At 39.0% G+C, this 19,105-nt stretch overlaps 1 protein-coding gene across 2 annotated transcripts in view; it reads right to left on the bottom strand.

The window, feature by feature from the left end:
- CNGB3 (cyclic nucleotide gated channel subunit beta 3) overlaps window positions 1–19,105 on the bottom strand; it is a 171,681-nt gene that overhangs the window by 25,933 nt on the left and 126,643 nt on the right. For both annotated transcript variants that reach the window (XM_002710676.5, XM_051844602.2), the window contains exon 14: window positions 3,998–4,081. In XM_002710676.5, coding sequence (XP_002710722.3) covers window positions 3,998–4,081 — 84 coding nt within the window. The remainder of the gene's footprint in view (window positions 1–3,997; window positions 4,082–19,105) is intronic.

Consider the following 19,105-nt stretch of genomic DNA (forward strand, 5'->3'; position numbering starts at 1 on the left):
GTATTACAACTGACTGGAGGTAGAAGTACATAATGGGTACTTAAATATAGTTCAGCACTTTTAATTATTTCTTAATGATCATTTCAATAATTTTCCAAGGAGATCTGGCATAATCAATGAACCAAAACTTCCACTATTTTGTGCATATTTCTAGGCTAATTTAAGCCTTTCCCGCAAGTTTAATTAGCATTCCAATGAGGTAGACATTCCTCAGTGAGTAAGGGCTGACAGCATGTGCAAAATAAGATCAGACCAACCTCTTTCTCTTGGTGTTTGTCCGGATTTGGAGAAAGCTGGAAATATAAGAGCTTCCTGGAGAGTGAGGTAACCCTTAGTGGGAAGGCGTTTCAACATTTCAGGGTTCATGTGTAGGAGGCTATTTGCAAGGCTACTTGGAGCACTGTGACTTTCAAAATGTACCCCAGCAAAAAGAGCAGAGTTACTCAACGTGTGGTTGTAGGGTCAACAGTGGCGTCATCATCCAGGAGCTTGTTTAGAGGCACAAATCCTCTGGTCTTGATGCAGGAACATTAATCAGAATATTAATCAGAATCTCTGGGAATGAGGTTTCGGAAATCTGTGTTCTAACAAGATCTCTAGGTGATTCCAACATTACCATGGAGCATCCTGAGGAAATCCCAGATATTCTTTGAAGCCATCTAAGATGCTCACCCAGTTGGTTTAAGAACCACCCTGAGTAGTAGGAAGGTCCGCAAATCTATTCCTAATCCTGTCATTTCTTCAAATATTTAGGTATGGTCGAATTGATCGTGTTTTCCCCTCTCCTTTCCTGCAACGTTTTTGTGGGAATGATAAACAAAAACTAAGCTAAACTCAGTTCCCTAAAATCTAGTCAAGTAACAGCCTTTCTTCTACTATCATGCTAGTTTCTTCTTAAAAATAAAAGCAAAGGAATGTGATCCCTTCTCTACTGTCTTTTCATTTCTGACCCTCCCTTATTTATTGCTTTTTTCCTTCATTTGTGCTCACTGATGTGATTTTGTTGTTCAGTGATGAATGTGACATGAAGAAGAAATTAGAAATGAGAAGGCAGCTTCTACTCTGCATTTCACACTTTGTTAAGCAAATTTGCACTGCTCAGGGGCATGAGTGCTAAAATTTCTATGATTTACCCTAATTTTCCATCCCTGCTCCTATTGGAACAATTTGAAAGGCCATTTGGTACAGTCAGGCAATGTCATTCCAATGCCCCACTGACTCAAAGATGTCTTTAAATTGTGTAGTGGCTTGTGTTTCCCATTTTGATGAAAATTATTTCATATTACCAATCTGTCTATTCTAACTTAGGCTAATTGGTGTGGGATTGTATGTTCTTGGTTTCTGCGACATCACCACCTTTCCTCCATTTTTCGCCTTTATCCCTGACAGCTCCCTCTCGGTTGCCCTCTCTGATTCTTCTGCCTTGACCTCCTCCATAAACACTGGTATTCTTCAAAGTTACAGCTGTGGCTCTATTTCTCTTACCTTTTCTTGAGCTTCTCTTGAAGTCAGCTTCCATTATATTCCAGTTTTCAAACACTTCCTTCCAGTTCCATTTTCTCTCATTAGGCCAATTGTTACCTCTGCACCTGGTACCCGAGGTCTTGAATGACCTCATACACCATTTGACTTTATTTTCACCATTATCTCAGCCACTCAGTTCTATTCCTTGAATATGCCAAACTCAGTCTTGTCGCTTGGTGTGTGGCTCTAGCTCTTCATAAAAAATGCTTTCCTTTCCACTTTTTTTTTTTTTTTAAAACTAAAGAACTATTTCTCTGTAGATTTTGGAAAGGTCATGTCTGACAACATGACAACCTCCCCCCTCTCCAACCTCAAATCTAAATTAAGTGCCTTTGCCACTACAAATTCTCCTCGTAACTTCTATTTCACCTTTAAAAATGTAGCACATTTTAGAGTTGTGTATTTATTCCATTTCATTTGTTTATTGCTTCTCTCTAACATGGAGCTACTGGCTGCATTTTAGAATCACACGGGAACTCAAAAAATACTGGTATGTGGGCTTTATCCAGACCAATTGAATCACTAGGGGTGGAGCATAAATTTCTATATTCAAGAGATTCTGATGTATACTGTAAAATTGAGTCTTAAGACAATAGTCTTTAAGCCCCTGGAGGTCAAAAACAACTCCCTCCCCCCGGCCCTCAGGACCCAGCACAGTGCCTGGCCTGTAACACTAAGGAATATTTGAGTTTTGTTAAATAAAAAATAATAAAATCACTAACATTTGTCTTATGCTTCATTCTCCCTGCATACACAGTTCTTTTCTCTCTGCCTTAGCTCATGCTAGTTCTTTTCACATTCCAGAGTACCTATTTTCTTCTCTCACTTAGTTCCAATTCATTTTCCAAGATAGCTCAGACATGTTTTTCTTAAGGAGCACTTGCCAGTACACACAAAGGAGGCACAAATGCCTACTTTATGGCTTACAACAGTTCATGCTAACTAACTAACTAATGTTAACTAGCTGTTAACAGGTTATTTAGGAAAGAAATAAGAAAACTCCTCATCCTCACTTGCTTGTGACCTCCTAAGGTCTTGGATCATCTCCCATTTCTTTGAACTGCTCACCTTTCTCTATTTTTTATTTTCACTATTGACTTCACTATTTATTTAATCTCCTAAAATATAAGACTTAGGGTCATCATTCCTTCTTTCCGTTTATATGTGAGTGACCAGAGATGTGCAAAAATTATTTATCCAAGGGGATGTTTATTTTAGTTTTCTTCATACTAACATTCAGAAATTGATTATATCTATGGAATGGAATATTACACAACTTAAAATCAAGTTGTATGGAACTGGTGCTGTGGTATAGTGGGCTGAGGTTCCACCTGCAGCAATGGCATCCTGTGTAGGCAATGGTTTGTGTCCCACCTGCTTGTCTTCTGACCCAGCTCTCTGCTGGTGGCCTTAGAAAGCAGTGGAAGATAACCCAAGTGCTTGGGCACCTGCACAATAAGGGAGACCCAGAAAAAGCTCCTGTCTCCAGGCTTCGGATTGGCCCAGCCCTGGCCACTGCTGCCATTTGCGTTGTGGACTAAAGGATGGAGGATCTTTCTCTCTGTCTTTCCCTCTCTCTGTCTGTGACTCTACCTCTCAAATAGATACAATCTTTTAAAAAAAAGTTAGGTTCTAGATTACTTGATGAAATGTAAAATGTTCATATGATATAATGTTATATGACAAAATAAGTCTCAAAGCATATGTTGGGTATGATGTTAATTTTATTAAATAAGCTTTATCATTCTATCAATCAATCTGTATGAAAAGATAGGTTATTTCTGTATGGTTAAATATTTGTGTTTTATGTGTTTTTCCATTTTAAAAACAATGGAAATATATTGTCCTTACAGTCATAAAATACATACAAGCTTTTAAAAATGTGGCATCAATTATCCACTAACTGGGTAAGCAAAGTGGAGGTTACTGATAGTTTGCTAATGATCCACAAAAGGGTGCAAACTGATGAAATCTTTACTTAATATATACTAAATTGATCTTCTGTATATAAAGATAATTGAAAATGAATCTTGATGTGAATGGAATGCGAGAGGGAGCAGGAGATGGGAGGATTGTGGGTGGGAGGGAAGTTATGGGGGGGGAGCCATTGTAATCCATAAACTGTACTTTGGAAATTTATATTTACTAAATAAAAAAAATGATCCACAAAAGGCAGAATCACTTACCACTTCAGAAACTTTTCCCTCTACTTTAAATGTTTGGAATAATGAGGTGTAATGATTGATAATTTATATGTATATAAAGCAGCTTTTCAGTCCATGCATACTTCTATAATATATGTAATAAAATCTGTGCTGTCTTGTTTCAATTTGGACTCTGAGAGCACATTATTGTTTTATAAAACTGTATACTGTATATCAGTTATTCCATACTATGGACAAATTTTATTTCAGCTATACTCTTGACCCATGTTTGAACTAATTAAATGCATTTGAAAACAGCGTGCACTCACCTTTTTGCAGACAAAATCACCAGGTAAATAGATGGTAGATTTTAATCTTAGCAACATGTCATACAGCATCTGTGTGTCACAACCCTATAGAAAGAGAAAAATATTTCTTATGGCTAAATACTAATATTCCAAATGAATTAAAAATTCACTAGAGATAAATACTAATAGATGTTGTCTATATCAACAATAAAATATTGACCGTCGATGTGAGCTCATCTTCACTCAAAACTTAGAAAAGAACTATCTATAACATAGGTATAACAAGGGTTTCGATCTTGATCTGGTTGATTTGGGTGTGAATCCTGTCTTTACCACCTACTGTTATATGTATCCTCATATACTCTCAGTTTCCTGATATATAAAATGGAGCTAAAAAACTGATGCTTATCTGAGGGAAAAACAAATAAACAAATTGGTAGTTATAAGTAAAACTTCACATAGTGCTTAATCAACACAGCTACTAATGACTATTATAGTATACTACTTATAAATAATTACTAGTATATAAAGAACAACAGAGATCAAAGTGCTAAATTTTGTTCTTTCTTCTAGCATCTTTCATTTCATCATTAGATATTTAACTTTGAAAGCTCATGTGTCTTTCTTCCTCAACTCAATCATCATCTTTCCTTTAAGCAAAGAAAATGTACACAGACAGAAGGCAGTATCTGTTGAGTGAATAAATTCCTATCTACTTTAATAGTGTAGGAAACACATTTTACTTGTTAGAATAAATTTCTAAATTTCAATTTTGTCTAAATCATTATAATTTTCTGTATTATGAGCTAAAAATATCTATAGATGTTTCAAAAACCTCATGCTTTACATAGTGGTTTTAATTTTTCTCTTTTACCAAATACTTTCATTTTTTTTCCTGTGAAAGCAGCTAACATGCCACAGCTCCTGTTTTGTGGTGGTCCTGCCCACCCCTTAGGGGAATTATGCTTTGGCAGAGAGCTCATCAAAAAGTTAACAGCAGAGGATGTAGGATGAGAAGCAAAGAGGCTGACCCCAATGTGTGGATTGGATAATAATTCCTTTAGCAATCACCAGTTCCCTGAAATGGTTTCAGTAGCAGACACTTGACCTAGATCCATGTGAAATTTAGACCTCAGGGTTACTTGACTAGTGAGAAAAATTAATAGTTCATGATTGCAGTATCTTCAAGTAGCCATTGGTGAGAAACATTCAGATGAACTTGGTGTTAGAATTTTAAAAATTGATTGGAAAAGATACAACTTTTGGTTTTCTAGAATAGAAAAAGGGCAAAGGCAGGAAGGACAGTTTCTTAATGCAGTCCGACAAATATTGATGAGAAGCTTTTATTAGTAAGATTATGTATGGTGATCCTGAAGGAATTAAAGATGAAAATAAGTCCAGGTGGGAGAAGGTTATAAGTAAATAGAAAAGCTGAGACGACAGGTAGAAGATACTCATGCTATTCCATATAAATGGTTATGCGAATTGTAAGAGGGAGGGATAACCTTTGCTTGGGAGTAGGCTGGAACAGGGAGAAAGATCAAGAGAGCACTTTTAGGATGAGTATGATTTGTATTTGTAGATTCCCAGGGCCTTGTAGGCAGAGAAATACGTATTCTTTCTTGCATTATTATGTAATTGCTTGGCATAAATTACATAATTTTCATTTATATTTGTTTTAGTCTTCTCATTTCTTACAGGTTTTCATAGTTGCTAAAGCAAATCACAAACATATTTTTTCCCTAAAAAGTGTATGTTTTGTTTTCAGTAAAATTTGTCTAAATAAATAGATCCTGTGTCCAATTTCTTTAGATGCTCTCATCATTGCAGAATAAGTTCATTTTAGAAATTGGCATTCTCAGGCCGGCATTGTGGCACAGCAGGTTGAAGCCCTGGCCTGAAGCGCCAGCATCCCATATGGGTGCTGGTTCTAGTCCAGGATGCTCCACTTCCGATCCAGCTCTCTGCTATGGCCTGGAAAGCAGTAGAAGATGGCCCAAGTTCTGCACCCGTGTGGGAGACCTGGAAGAAACTGGCTTCGGATCGGCACAGCTCCAGTTGTTGAGGCCATCTGGGGAGTGAACCAACGGATGGAAGACCTCTCTCTCTGTCTCTACCTCTCTCTGTAACTCTGTCTTTCAAATAAATAATAAAATAAGACTTTAAAAAAAAAGAAATTGGCATTCTCATAATTTAAAAACCCATTTAGGAAAAAAAATAAACACGAACTTTGAATTGATATGTGGATCTTTTCTCTAAGTTGTGGCTTTGTTGTTTTAAGAAAATCTGTTAGGAATATGCTTTGAAATTCTTGAACATATACTGCTGATCCATAATAGCAATGCAGATTGCATCCAGGACCCCCTTAGACACCAAAATCTGTAGACACTCAAGTCTTTTCTCTTTACTGATGCAATATTTCATATAACCTATGCAGTCCTCCTGTATAACACAGTCATCTCTAGATTACTTGTAATATTTACTATAATATAAAAGCTATGCAAATAGTTGTTATATTGTATAGGGAATAATGATAAGAAGAGTCTGTACTTGTTCAGTTCAGACTCAATTTTTTTTTTTTTTTTGATAGGCAGAGTGGATAGTGAGAGAGAGAGACAGAGAGAGAAAGGTCTTCCTTTTCACCCTCCAATGGCCGCCACGGCTGGCGTGCTGCAGCCGGCGCACTGCGCTGATCCGAAGGCAGGAGCCAGGTACTTGTCCTGGTCTCCCATGGGGTGCATGGCCCAAGCACTTGGGCCATCCTCCACTGCCTTCCTGGGTCACAGCAGAGAGCTGGCCGGGAAGAGGGGCAACCGGGAAAGAATCCGGTGCCCTGACCGGGACTAGCACTAGGATTAGCCTATTGAGCCGCAGCGCCGGCCCAGACTCAATTTTAAAAAAATTTTCTACCCATGGTTGGTTGAATTCATGGTTGGATGAATCTATGGATGTCCACGGATATGGAAGGCTGACTGTACATATCTGGATTATTATTGCAATGAAGCCCTCAATCATTCATATCTGTGGAGAATATTTATATTGTAAATGATCAGAAGTAGATTTTTAAAAACTACTTATCTTCACTTTCATATGCACAATTTGAGTTTTGGCATTAATTTTTACAATCAATTATAATTTATATATCAGAAATAAAGTTTGTATTTCTTGAACAGTTCCTTTTGAAATGCACTTTGAAAATTTCTGAATGTATTGTATTCATAGAAATTACTAGTAATTTAACTATAGCTTCTCTTTGCAGTATTATAATTATCTATCATCTATATATGTATATATGCATCTAACTTCACATACAAAAATTTATTATACATGTAGGGAATTCATGTAATTTTATGTTACCTTGGTATTCATATATGTTTAACTTCCTCATATCAGAAGCAAGGCTTAGTCACCCTTGACATAATTTCTCGGTTTCCCCCCAGTTCCTCTCCATGATGAATCTACCTGTCTGCCTTACACAACCCCTTCCTGCTGGCTGCCTCCCTTCTTGACACCCCCTGCTGACACAACCTACATAGACTGTGCTGATGTGCCATGGTGATCTCCCAGTCCCGTGTGACTCCATGAACTTGTGCCCACTGACTGCAAACTCTTCAGTGAGAAAACTCCATGGGAAACCTGCATAGGTAGCAGCCTGAACCCCAGTAAGGGCTTTGGTCCGTGAATCCATCACTGTTGCTCTTTTCTATCCTCTGCCTGTTGGTGAAGCCTGGGTGTCCTGAAAGCCTTCCCCTTCCTGTTGGCTTGGTGAGAGGTGCTGCTGTTTCTCTAGGATCTAGAACCATCAAACTGCCTCTGTTATTCCATTTCTTTTGTTGTGCTAACTTTCTCTGTGTCTCTTCTGACCAACACATCCACACTGACCTTTTTTAAGTCAGGTTTCTGGAGAGTAGCTACCTTGGTAGGAATAAACTGGACACAGATCAGGCAGGAGACACAAGGCATCTGTCTGCTAGTATAAACAAGTTTCTTGTGAAAAGGTCTAACTTTGTGTCACATACCTAGGCATTAGGTTGTCTGCTGTGTTGAAGAAGTATCCCATACTATAGATATCTACAGCTCACCCTCTGCTACCCAACTGGGGCACAGCAAAAGTTTATAGTCACTCTGCAGAGAGACTCCAAGACCAAATTGGAAGAAATCACAAGTGTGTCTTGGGTCATTTTCAATACAAAAAATTAGAAACAATATCAATCTGTGGCTAGGTGAAGTTTTGCATATTTGTAGGTTGGAATAGAATAGAGGGCTTTAAATAAACTCTGGTGGGTGTGTGTGTGTGTGTGTGTGTGTGATTAAACTCGACCAATAATGTGACCTGAACAAAAGCAAAATAAGGAGCATATTCAATATGATTACAACTATGAAAAACTACACAAAATATTGCCTAGAAGTAAAATGAAATTTTAAAAAGGAAAATTGGAAGGCTATCCTCAAAAATCATCTTAGTAGTCACATCCGAGGATGGAGGAAGAAGAATGGAGTTGAGAGGAGAGTTGGTGAAACCTCAACTTCAATTTCTATTAATTAAAAAAAATTGTTTTTTTACAGGCAGAGTGGACAGTGAGAGAGAGAGAGAGAGACAGAGAGGAAGGTCTTCCTTTTGCCGTTGGTTCACCCTCCAATGGCCGCCGCGGCTGGCGCGCTGTGGCTGGCGCACTGGGCCTATCTGAAGGCAGGAGCCAGGAGCCAGGTGCTTCTCCTGGTCTCCCATGCGTGTGCAGGGCCCAAGCATTTGGCCCATCCTCCACTGCACTCCCTGGCCACAGCAGAGAGCTGGCCTGGAAGAGGGGCAACCGGGACAGAATCCGGCGCCCCGACCGGGACTAGAACCCGGTGTGCCAGCACCGCTAGGCGGAGGACTAGCCTAGTGAGCTGCGGCGCCGGCCTTAAATTTTAATAGAAGTAAAATTTTTCCCTTTTGTGGAGAACCACATTTTATCTTTCCTCTTCCTTTAGGTGAGCTGGTTCACTGGCAGAAAACACTAATCAAGAACACTAAATCAATGGGATGAGTTAGACCAACCTAGGAGATAAACCCTAAAAAAGATAAGAAAACAATTAGTGGTCTTCGCAGTAGGAATGCACTCTTGCATGAGCATCAATAACTTGCACACATCACTTGGGTTTCTTCAGAGAAACACTCGATCCATTGTAACATGAATTTTTATTAATGTACTTGGATGGAACATGAATTCGGTCATGCAAACTGAGCATGGAAGCTATATTTAACAAAACCTAGAATATAAACATCACCGATTAAATGATTCTTTCCTAACAATTGCTTTATGGAGTGGTGCCACTGGCTTAGGGGTAGCTATGCTTTAGAAACTAAATCCTTCTTATCTGGATTTAGGCTTAGTGAAATGAAGTTTGCATTATGAAGTTGTTATTTTATGCTGTGTTTGAAAACTTTATATATTTTACTTTTTCCCCAGAAATGATTATTATCTTGACTATACTTTGTTCCATTATTGTATGATTAAAAAGACTTAGATCCTGGGGCAAGCTTTTTTCTTTTTCCTTTTTTAACTCAGCTTCATTTCTTTTAAAATTAGGAAATTTTCTGATTTACAGAAAATCAGAACATAGCTTTTGTTTCAGAAATGTCCCTTTTTCTACAGAATTAAAGTGCCTGTGTAAGCATAAATGATAGCATTATACTAGTACATAATACTTGTATCACATTTTACTATTTTATTATGCTTATCTGTTTAATTATTCCTACCTTCTGGTGATGCCAAGCCTTCATGACTATCTAGTTGTCACATCTGCTTTTAGATGCAGAAATGAAGTCTCAGGAAGTTTGTTGACTTTCCCTAATGTCACATATTCAGCAGGTGTCGGAGAAAGGGTATTGCCAGAGTAGTTTTTAACCTACACTCTGAGTAATTTGAGATCAAAATATGTGCACTATTTATTACTGTTTCCCCATTGTCTCATGAGGACATGGGACATGCAAGACACTAAATAAATATGGGCTGATGTATAGAATGAAGCTGATAGAAGTTATTCTATTTTGGACAATAGGGAAATTCAGGGTTGAATAAAAATTGTGTGTTATAGATTTAGGTAAGTATTCTAGACAGCCGAATGGAGTTGAAGGAAATCCTATTTCTATTCAAAACATAACCTATAGGTAAGATGGTGCTCCCTGTACCAAGGAAATTATTTTTTAAATAATGGCTAGCTCTGAATACAATAGTAAAGGTCGAAAAATTTATCTCTGGAAGGGCTACTTTTACTGTCCTGTAGCATTTATTCATTTCTAGGCTCATTTCTACTTTTTTTTGAAACAGAATTTAGGATATTATCAGTAATTTATAACTTACTATGAATTTAAATTTATGAATTTAAATTACCCTCAAGTAAAGTATAAACAATGGCCTTCAGGGTTTTTTCTAAGATGGTCTTATTTATTGTGAAAGGAAATGTTTTGTTCTATCTTAAACTCCAATCCCATTGGACAGGCAAGTGACGGGTGATACGAGTAGGGCAGGGGATTCTGAATTCAGTTGCCCATGTGTCTGACTGACAGGCTACTAACTGATAGCTTATTGGAAGCAGCAAAATCAAATGTGATAAATAATTTGCAATGGGCTATGATGCCATCATGTATTAATATTGAGTTCTAAGTGAAATCAGACAGAACCCTATAATTGCAATCACTATTAAAAGTCATCTCCATCAAGCTTTTCTTGAGAACTGACAATCATTCAATTCTTCCAGGAGCATCAATGTCGCACAGTCAAGGTGGGAAGTCATTAATTGCCTGGGTGGCAAGGGTTGTCTAGTTCATTTTCTTATGATCAGGCAGGACCACATGAATCACCTGCTTTTACCTGCGTAGAAACTCCCATGTGATTGCATCAGTTTTATTTCTCAGTTAATAACAATAAGAATCAGTTCATATATGCCTGTACTGGTATAAGTACTTCATATAGTCTGAGTCATAACCAAATTTCTTTAGTTTCCCCAGCCAATTGTGGGCTGCTGAGAGCAGAAGCAGTTGGGGTATAGTAACTGAGGATTTCCCCCAATACCAGGCCCAATGCCTTAGACAAAACCTGAGTGGGTAGTTGAATGGGTTCATCTAGGTTACAAACTCACTGCCTAAATTGCTTTAGAAAGTCCAGCAACAATATTTCATTATTGACACTATCTTGGCAAAAATGAAACATAGCTCATCATGGCACTCTGATTTCAGGCTCAGCAGAGTGAATCATATGTCTGGATATGATGCCACTGGTGGGGTTCCATGTGTGAACTCCGGGAATCATGTAGCCAGTCACATTCTATTCGTGACTCAGTTTGTCACTCACAAGCAAACTGTGTCCTCCTCATCTCCCCTACCTCATCTTTCTTCCCGTATAGCCCTCCCAGGCTGTTTGCCACAGAATCACAAATGGGTCACGGGTCCCTATAAAGTGTCCTGTTTGAAATGGGTTCTGAGTTTTTACCAGAGCAGCAAACAACGAGACATGTTGTATTTTCCGTGACAGACAAGCAATACCTACATTCCTATTTTGGTATCTCTGCGAGCTTTCCTGCTGTCAGAGCTGTGGGTTTTTTGTTTCTAAAGGATGTAATTTTAATTCTAGCCTCTAGGTGGTGCAGCAGAGCTTTGTTATTAAAGTTTCTTCCATTTCTGGTAATGTAGTGGCAGAGGCAAAACGTGATTTTCCTGGCATTTAATTGGATAAGAAATATTTAAAAATCAAAATCAAAATGATAAATCATAGGAAAGGAGGGAAAATTGCCCAATATCGTTGAAAATAATTGCTCCTTATTGGCTTAATACTGGTTCTTGAAATAACATATAATCTGTACAGAAGGAGATACATTTTTATAAAAAAATCAAAAAATTATAATCTGAATATTTATCTCTGAGATATCTCAAAGCTCTGATCACCCCATGTTGGAGCAGCAAATATTGCTAATTAATTACAGTTGATTGAAGCAAAGTTTTAGTGAACATCTTTGACTCTAATTCTAGCAGCTTTGATTAAGAGGGAAAAATGCATAAAATTCAGAGTCTTTTTTTTTTTAGTAGGAAAGTAGACAAGTGTGTGTAAATTTAGGTATCTAATTGATGTGCCAAGTCTAAATCTATGAAAATAGCCAAAGAAAGATTGTCTCAAGAATTTTTTTTGTTGTTGTTAGGATTTATTTTATTTATTTGAAAGGCAGTTACAGAGAGGGAGAGGCAGAGGCAGAGGCAGAGGCAGAAGCAGAGAGAGACAGAGAGAGAGAGAGAGACAGAGAGAGAGATCTTCTATTGGTTCACTCCCCAAATGGCTACAATGGCCAGGGCTGGGCCAGAGCTGGGCCAGGGCTGGGCCAGGCTAAAGCCAGGAACCAGGACCTTTATCTGGGTTTCCCACGTGGGGGCAGTGGCCCAGGGACTTTGGCTATTTTCCAGTGCTTTCCCAGGTGCATTAGCAGAAAGCATGATCAGAAGTGCAACAGCTGGGACTTGAACTGGCACCCATATGGAATGGTAGCACTGCAGGTGGTGGCTTAACCTGCTGTGCCAAGGCACCGGCCCCCTTGAGTTTGCTTTTTGAATCAAGGGAAATTTTTCCTGGATCCTTAACTTCTTATCAGTTATCCAGATAGGATTTATGGGGAGGTGGAAACAGGCCTATAGCCGACCACGGGGTAAGAAGACCCATGCCTAGACTCCATTGCTTAGGGTACCATGACCTCAGTCAGGTAAAATGTTTGCCTTCTCTGTAAAAGGGGGTAGATAATACAACTCTTGTCTGCAACTACAATACAACTAACACAACATTAGTCTCAGCAGCATTAGTGTTCTAGGGCTGCCATTACAAAATACTGCAGATCATGTGGTTTACACACCAGAAAATATTTTCTCACAGTTCTGGCACTCGAACTCTGAGATCTAGCCATCAGCAGGGTTAGCTTTCTTCGGAGGCCTCTGTTCTTGTATCTGGTGGCTTTCTCTCTGCATGCTCTCATTGTCTTCCCTCTACGCCCTTGCACCCAGTGTGTGTCTCTTTGTCCAATTTCTTTTTCTCTTAAGGACACCATTCAGATTGCATTAGGGCCCACCCAGTAGCCTCATTTTAACTAGTCACCTCAATAAAGTCTCTGTCTCCAAATACAGTCACATTGTGAGGTCCTGGGCTTATGAAGGTTCAACATCCACATTTTGAGGAGACCCAATTCAGTCCATAACGTAAGGGTTTCTGTGAGAATTAATTGAAAGGACGTAATGAAGCAGTTACTGCTGAGTGCACAAAGTATGCACTCAATAAACAGCAGCTATTTTTGTGAAGAACATAGATCAATCTTAAAATTCAGGGTAAGTAAGAGTTTGGGGTCTTACCACTGAGTAAGTCATATTCCATACAGCCTTGAGAATGCTTGAGAAGGCCATAAAAATTTGGTAGACCAAGGTGTGTGGTGACCTTGTTACTTAGACTGAAAGGTCATGAACAGGATGGAGGACTTTCATGCAACATTGTCCTTAAGAGAATTTATGCTACTCCAGCATTACTTACAATACTTTTGTCAAAGCATTGTGGTACTTGTTCCTTTCTCTATAAACACATGCTACAAGGCCAAAAAGACAAGAATATAAACACATTTTCACTTTTCAGGGCCTTTAACATGAGTATAAGGCTAAAATAAAGCAATAAATATTAGTTTTTGAAAAACTGAGTGAAGTTATTTAACTCAGAATAATTCTCTGGTGCTGCATTGCAATGAGATTCCACTGCGTATGTATCCATTCTCCAACTGATAAAGGTAGAAAAGTTCTGAAATTTTTGACTGAAGGTCTGTATTAGCTTTTCATTGCTGTAAAGAAATACCTGAGGCAATCCAAATAAAAGAGGTTTGCTTTGGCTTACAGTTCTGGAATTGCAAGGTCTAGAGGCCTCACCTGGTTTTCTTGAAGGCAAAACCCCAAGGCACTGTAGAGCCTCACAAGGCAAAAGACAGCGAGCACGCATGCCTGTCTACATCTCTGTTTTCTCTTATATTACTGCCAAGATTCAATCAGAGGGCACCACCCTAATCACTTAGTCCAATCTAATTACTCCCTGAAGGCCCCATCTCTGAAAATCATAACTAGATTAAGTTCTACCCTCTTAGTACCATTAATATATGACTTTAGGGATGAAATTGCATGAGTTCAGGAGGACAAGTCATATTCAAAACCATAGAAAGGCCAAAACCACTCCTCAGAGCATTTTTTTTTTTTGACAGGCAGAGTTAGACAGTGTGAGAGAGAGAGACAGAGAGAAAGGTCTTCCTTTTCTGTTGGGTCACCCCCCCCCCACACACACACATACAATGGTCGCTGTGGCCGGTGCACCGCGCTGATCTGAAGCCAGGAGCCAGGTGCTTCTCCTGGTCTCCCATGTGGGTGCAGGGCCCAAGGACTTGGGCCATCCTCTACTGCACTCCTGGGCCACAGCAGAGAGCTGGCCTGGAAGAGGGGCAACCGGGACAGAATCCAGCGCCCTGACCGGGACTAGAACCAGGGGTGCCGGCGCTGCAGGTGGAGCATTAGCCTATTGAGCCGTGGCACCAGCGCCTCTGAGCATCTTAAAATCAATAATTTTGAGTTTTAATAATTTTCAATATCTTATTTGTTCTATCCTGAAGTTGGAAGGGTGCAAACTATGCCTGCCAATCTCTGATCTTGGTGCTGGTCCTCTCCTCCCTCTCTCTCTCCATCCCTCTTTCTTTTATAGGATAGTTTTAATTGCTTTTATTATTTATTAGAGAGGGAAAGAGGGAGAGGGAGAGAGCTGTTTCATCCACTGATCCTCCTCAAATGCCTAAAACAGTCATGGCTGTGCATGGGGGGCAGGGATCTGACTACTTGACCTATCACCTGCTGCCTCTCAGGGTGCACACTGGCAGGGAGCTGTATTTGGAAGTGGAACTGGGACTTGAACCCAGGCACCACAATACGGGATGTGTGCCTGCGTCCCAGAAGTGTGTTAAGTGTTGTGCAAAAAAACATGTCCTTTCTCTCCTTGTTCTGTTTACCTTTCAAAGGTATGGAAGATTCATATCCAAGGAGAATTCAATATACAGGGGTTTTAAACAGTTGATAAACTCTCTTCTTTTTATCTTTACCTTTTTACCTTTCTTTTATGTAGCATCATCTTCTATCTTTGTAAAACTGAAACCTGTGCTGTCAATTTCTTCCTTTCACAGCTGCTTTTGCCTGTTGGGTCTGACCCACATTCTTCAGCCTGACTTCAACTGACCTTTCTAGATTTATCTTTGGTCATCGCCTTATGCTCTGATTGCAAAGACTTTGAATGAAGCAGTTGATGCTTTTCTGTGCTTGTGAGCCTCCCCCCAGTGCCTGTAGCTTCTTATTCCACAGCCCTCTAAATGTCCTTCTAGGCACTCGCACCTGGATGGTCCCTCCTTGTACCTGCAGCTCCCTGTGTATAAAGGCAACACTCAGTGGACGCAGCTGACCGATTCAGAAGAACTGCAAGGATCAAGTAGGTATAAATTGTGAGAAATAGTGCAGGATCATTATTGAGTCTATTTCCTCTCTAAGGAATAACAAATCTGTATAAACCACCAAGATGGTCTCTAGGAAACTAAATTTAGAAAGACTGCATATCTATTTTTTTTTTTAGCTTCACTTGGGTTTAGAAAAAAAAATAACTTTTTTCATTGAAGAAATATAAATGGAAATGGATTCTTTCTGGAAAGAACTGCATTTTTTAATGGAAATGTCAGGAAAGAATCTATGTTTTTATACAACGTTAGCAACATGTGAAGATTTAATCTTTTTTTCAATCAGATGTTGCTGATTTGATGGATTTCCAAAAATATGTACAAACAAAGGAAAAACTGTGAGGCAGAAAACTGGTAACTTCTGAAATGAGAGAGAATCTCATAAAAATCATTAGTATTTAGTTTAGAGCACTTTTTTTTTAAGGAAAAAGCTAATTGTTTTCATGTATTTTTGATTAAAGTAATACTTTAAGGTTCAGAGTTTTATAATATTTTAAAACAGTGTAAATATAATTTAACCTAGTGGCTTTTGTACATTTTTTATCATAAGCTACAGTAAGATACACATTTTCATTGTGCCTAGTCCACACCGAGTATGTACTTGTTTATTCAAAAAATGTATAACTAAACAAAATTCCATACCTACACATATTAGTATGTGACATACTATGATGATGTTTTCTACTTTATATGCTTTTTATGAGTCGTTTAATTGGGTACCTTGTCGCTCCCCCTCTTCGTGGAGGAACGACACAGGACCCTGCGCTGTTCTTTTGTCTGCTCGGCCCTCCCCGGGTTTGCTGCTGGTTCTTCCCGGGTTGGCTACTGTCCCTTCCACCTCCGTGGAAGGGCGGTTCCCCCTGGCCACTTTCCCCACTTCCGCAAGGGAGCGGCACACTGCCGGCCGGCTCTCTCGGGGGCTGCACAGGTGTTCCCCTTAGATGTTCCCCTTAGATGTTCCTGGTGCATGGTGTCTCTCTCCTCCTTTATAGTCCTCTTCCACCAATCCCAACTCGGCTGCCCACACGCCGAGTACGCTGCTCTCCTCCAATCAGGAGCAGGATCAGCTCCTGGAGGTCAGCACTCAAGTTGGCAAGAGGCAGCTGCGTAGAAGCTGTTTTCTCCTCTCCCAGCGCCATATTGTGGGAGAGCAGATGCATAGAATAAGTCTTAATTCCAGTAACTCAGTCCAGTCCGGGTTGCTCCCCACAGTACCTGTCTTCCCCTGCCTCAGTGGATGACAAGCTGCATTTTAAGTGAAATAAAGCACAGAAGACACATACAACATATTCTTACAGGTGTGAGCTAAAATGTTGGTCTCATGGATATAGAGAATAGTCCAGTGGTTACCAGATCCTGGGAGGAGTGTGTGGGTGTTGGTAGTGTTGGTAGGGAAAATAGAAAGGATGGTTAATGGGAACAGGGGTGTAGCTAGATAGCAGGAATAAATTCTCAAGTTCTATAGCACAGTAGGATAACTGTGGTTGACAATTAGTAGAACATTTCAAAATAGCTAACAGAGAGCATTTTAATACTCCCAACAGAAAGAAATGATAAATATCTAAAGTAATAAATATGCCAATTATCCTGATCTGAATATTACACATTGTATACACGTATTGAAAAGTCACACTGTTGCAAATGACTGGATCCGGCTGAAAAGTATTTAAGTATTTCAGGCATGGAAAGCCAAGACACTCTGGAAAAAAAAAAAAAAAAAAAAAAAAAAAACCTAAATGAAAGATCTCCGCGAGTGAGATCCCAGTGGAAAGAACGGGTCATCAAAGAAGGAGGTACCTTTCTCTGAAGGGAGGAGAGAACTTCCACTTTGACCATGGCCTTGTCTAAATATGATCAGAGTCGGTGAACTTAGGGGGCTTCCATAGCCTTGGCAGCTCATGAAAGAGCCTAGGGTGATTACTGATGCCATAAACAAGAGTGTCAATTTGTTAAGTCAACAACAGGAGTCACTGTGCACTTACTCCTCATGTAGGATCTCTGTCCTTAGTGTGCTGTACATTGAGATTTAATGCTATAACTAGTACTGAAACAGTATTTTTCACTTTATGTTTCTGTGTGGGAGCAAACTGTTGAAATCTTTACTTAATGTATGCTAAACTGATCTTCTGTATATAAAGAGAATCGAAAATGAATCTTGATGTGAATGGAAGGGGAGAGGGAGTGGGAGATGGGAGGGGTGTGAGTGGGAGGTACATTATGGGAGGGAAGCCATTGTAATCCATAAGCTGTACTTTGGAAATTTATATTCATTAAATAAAAGTTAAAAATAAAAAAAAGAAAAGTCACACTGTACCCCATAAATATGTACAATTACTGCATCAATTAAAAAGAAAAGCTATTAAAATTTATCTAAAGAAATCTAGTAACCCATGTAGGCACCCCTTTCACAGTCTCCCAGATGGAAGATCAGAACATCATACTTTGTACACATTCCACAGCCTTCTGCCTAACTGGAAGCTTCTATTGGGGTCCTCCTACAAGAAGCTGGAAATTGTTTTCCTATAACCTCCAAGAACTGCTAGCAGAGGATTCTCTCTCCTCCCTTTCTTCCTATCCTCCCTATTTTTCTAAGGCTTTTACTAAGCAGCTATCCGATGTCAGAAACTGCTGTGTACTAAAGATACAAAGACAGGACCAAACCTTGTTTTCCAAATCGGTTTTACTCCAGCTGAGATATTTGTAGCCTAGAAATGGATTTTATAGTTTAGAGTTTTTTGCTGGATAATATAGAGTAAGTGTCATTCCTTTTCTACGTCATAGATGTTAGTATATGAAAATTCTGCTGCCATTGAATTTACGTTTTTAAATGAAAGAATAATTTGCATGAAATTTGATTAGTTTTGACAAATGCATGTACTTATGTACCTTTCCTAGAAAGAAACAAACTTTCCCAATGCCCCACCCATTTTTGTCATGCTTCTTTCTAGTCAAAATCCCCATCTCAAGTCCCTACTAGAAGAATTAGTCATGTATTTATGGCATCACAGAATAATTTTATAAGATTTTTATCTTACTATATTCTTGACCTACTACTCAACTCTGACTCTTAAATCTTTAGCTAGAGGATACCTTAATTTTTCAAGATCCTTTTTAACACTGGTTATTTGCAATGTGGTATGCTAATATAGATGTAGTTTAAAGAACCAAGGAAACCACATTATCTTAAAATTTAGGGCAATCTCATACACAACTCTGTGGGCTCAGAATGATTTTGAGACTAGGTAAAGTTCCCAGGACTAAAAAAAATGTTATAATACTAAGTACACTTTAGTCTTTTTTAAAATGTCTATATTTTAATTTTGGACCTAAGTAAGTTAAAAACTTTAATTTTATGCTTGCTAAAGTTAATCTTGTTGGCTATATTCATTTTTGAAGGCATTCAGATAATTTTATACTTTGTGATCAACACATTTTACACTATCCCTTCTTTGTATCATCTGCTGATTTGAAAATCACACCACTTAAATCTTGATCAAAATCTCGATAAAAACGTAGATAGGACTGAGGAAAGCATCATAGGATACTAACTAGTACCCTCTGGAGTCATAGGTTTTAGGCATGGGGAATGTCTGG

Source organism: Oryctolagus cuniculus, chromosome 6 (genome assembly GCF_964237555.1).
Source record: "Oryctolagus cuniculus chromosome 6, mOryCun1.1, whole genome shotgun sequence".
In the NCBI taxonomy this organism is placed as follows: domain Eukaryota; kingdom Metazoa; phylum Chordata; class Mammalia; order Lagomorpha; family Leporidae; genus Oryctolagus; species Oryctolagus cuniculus.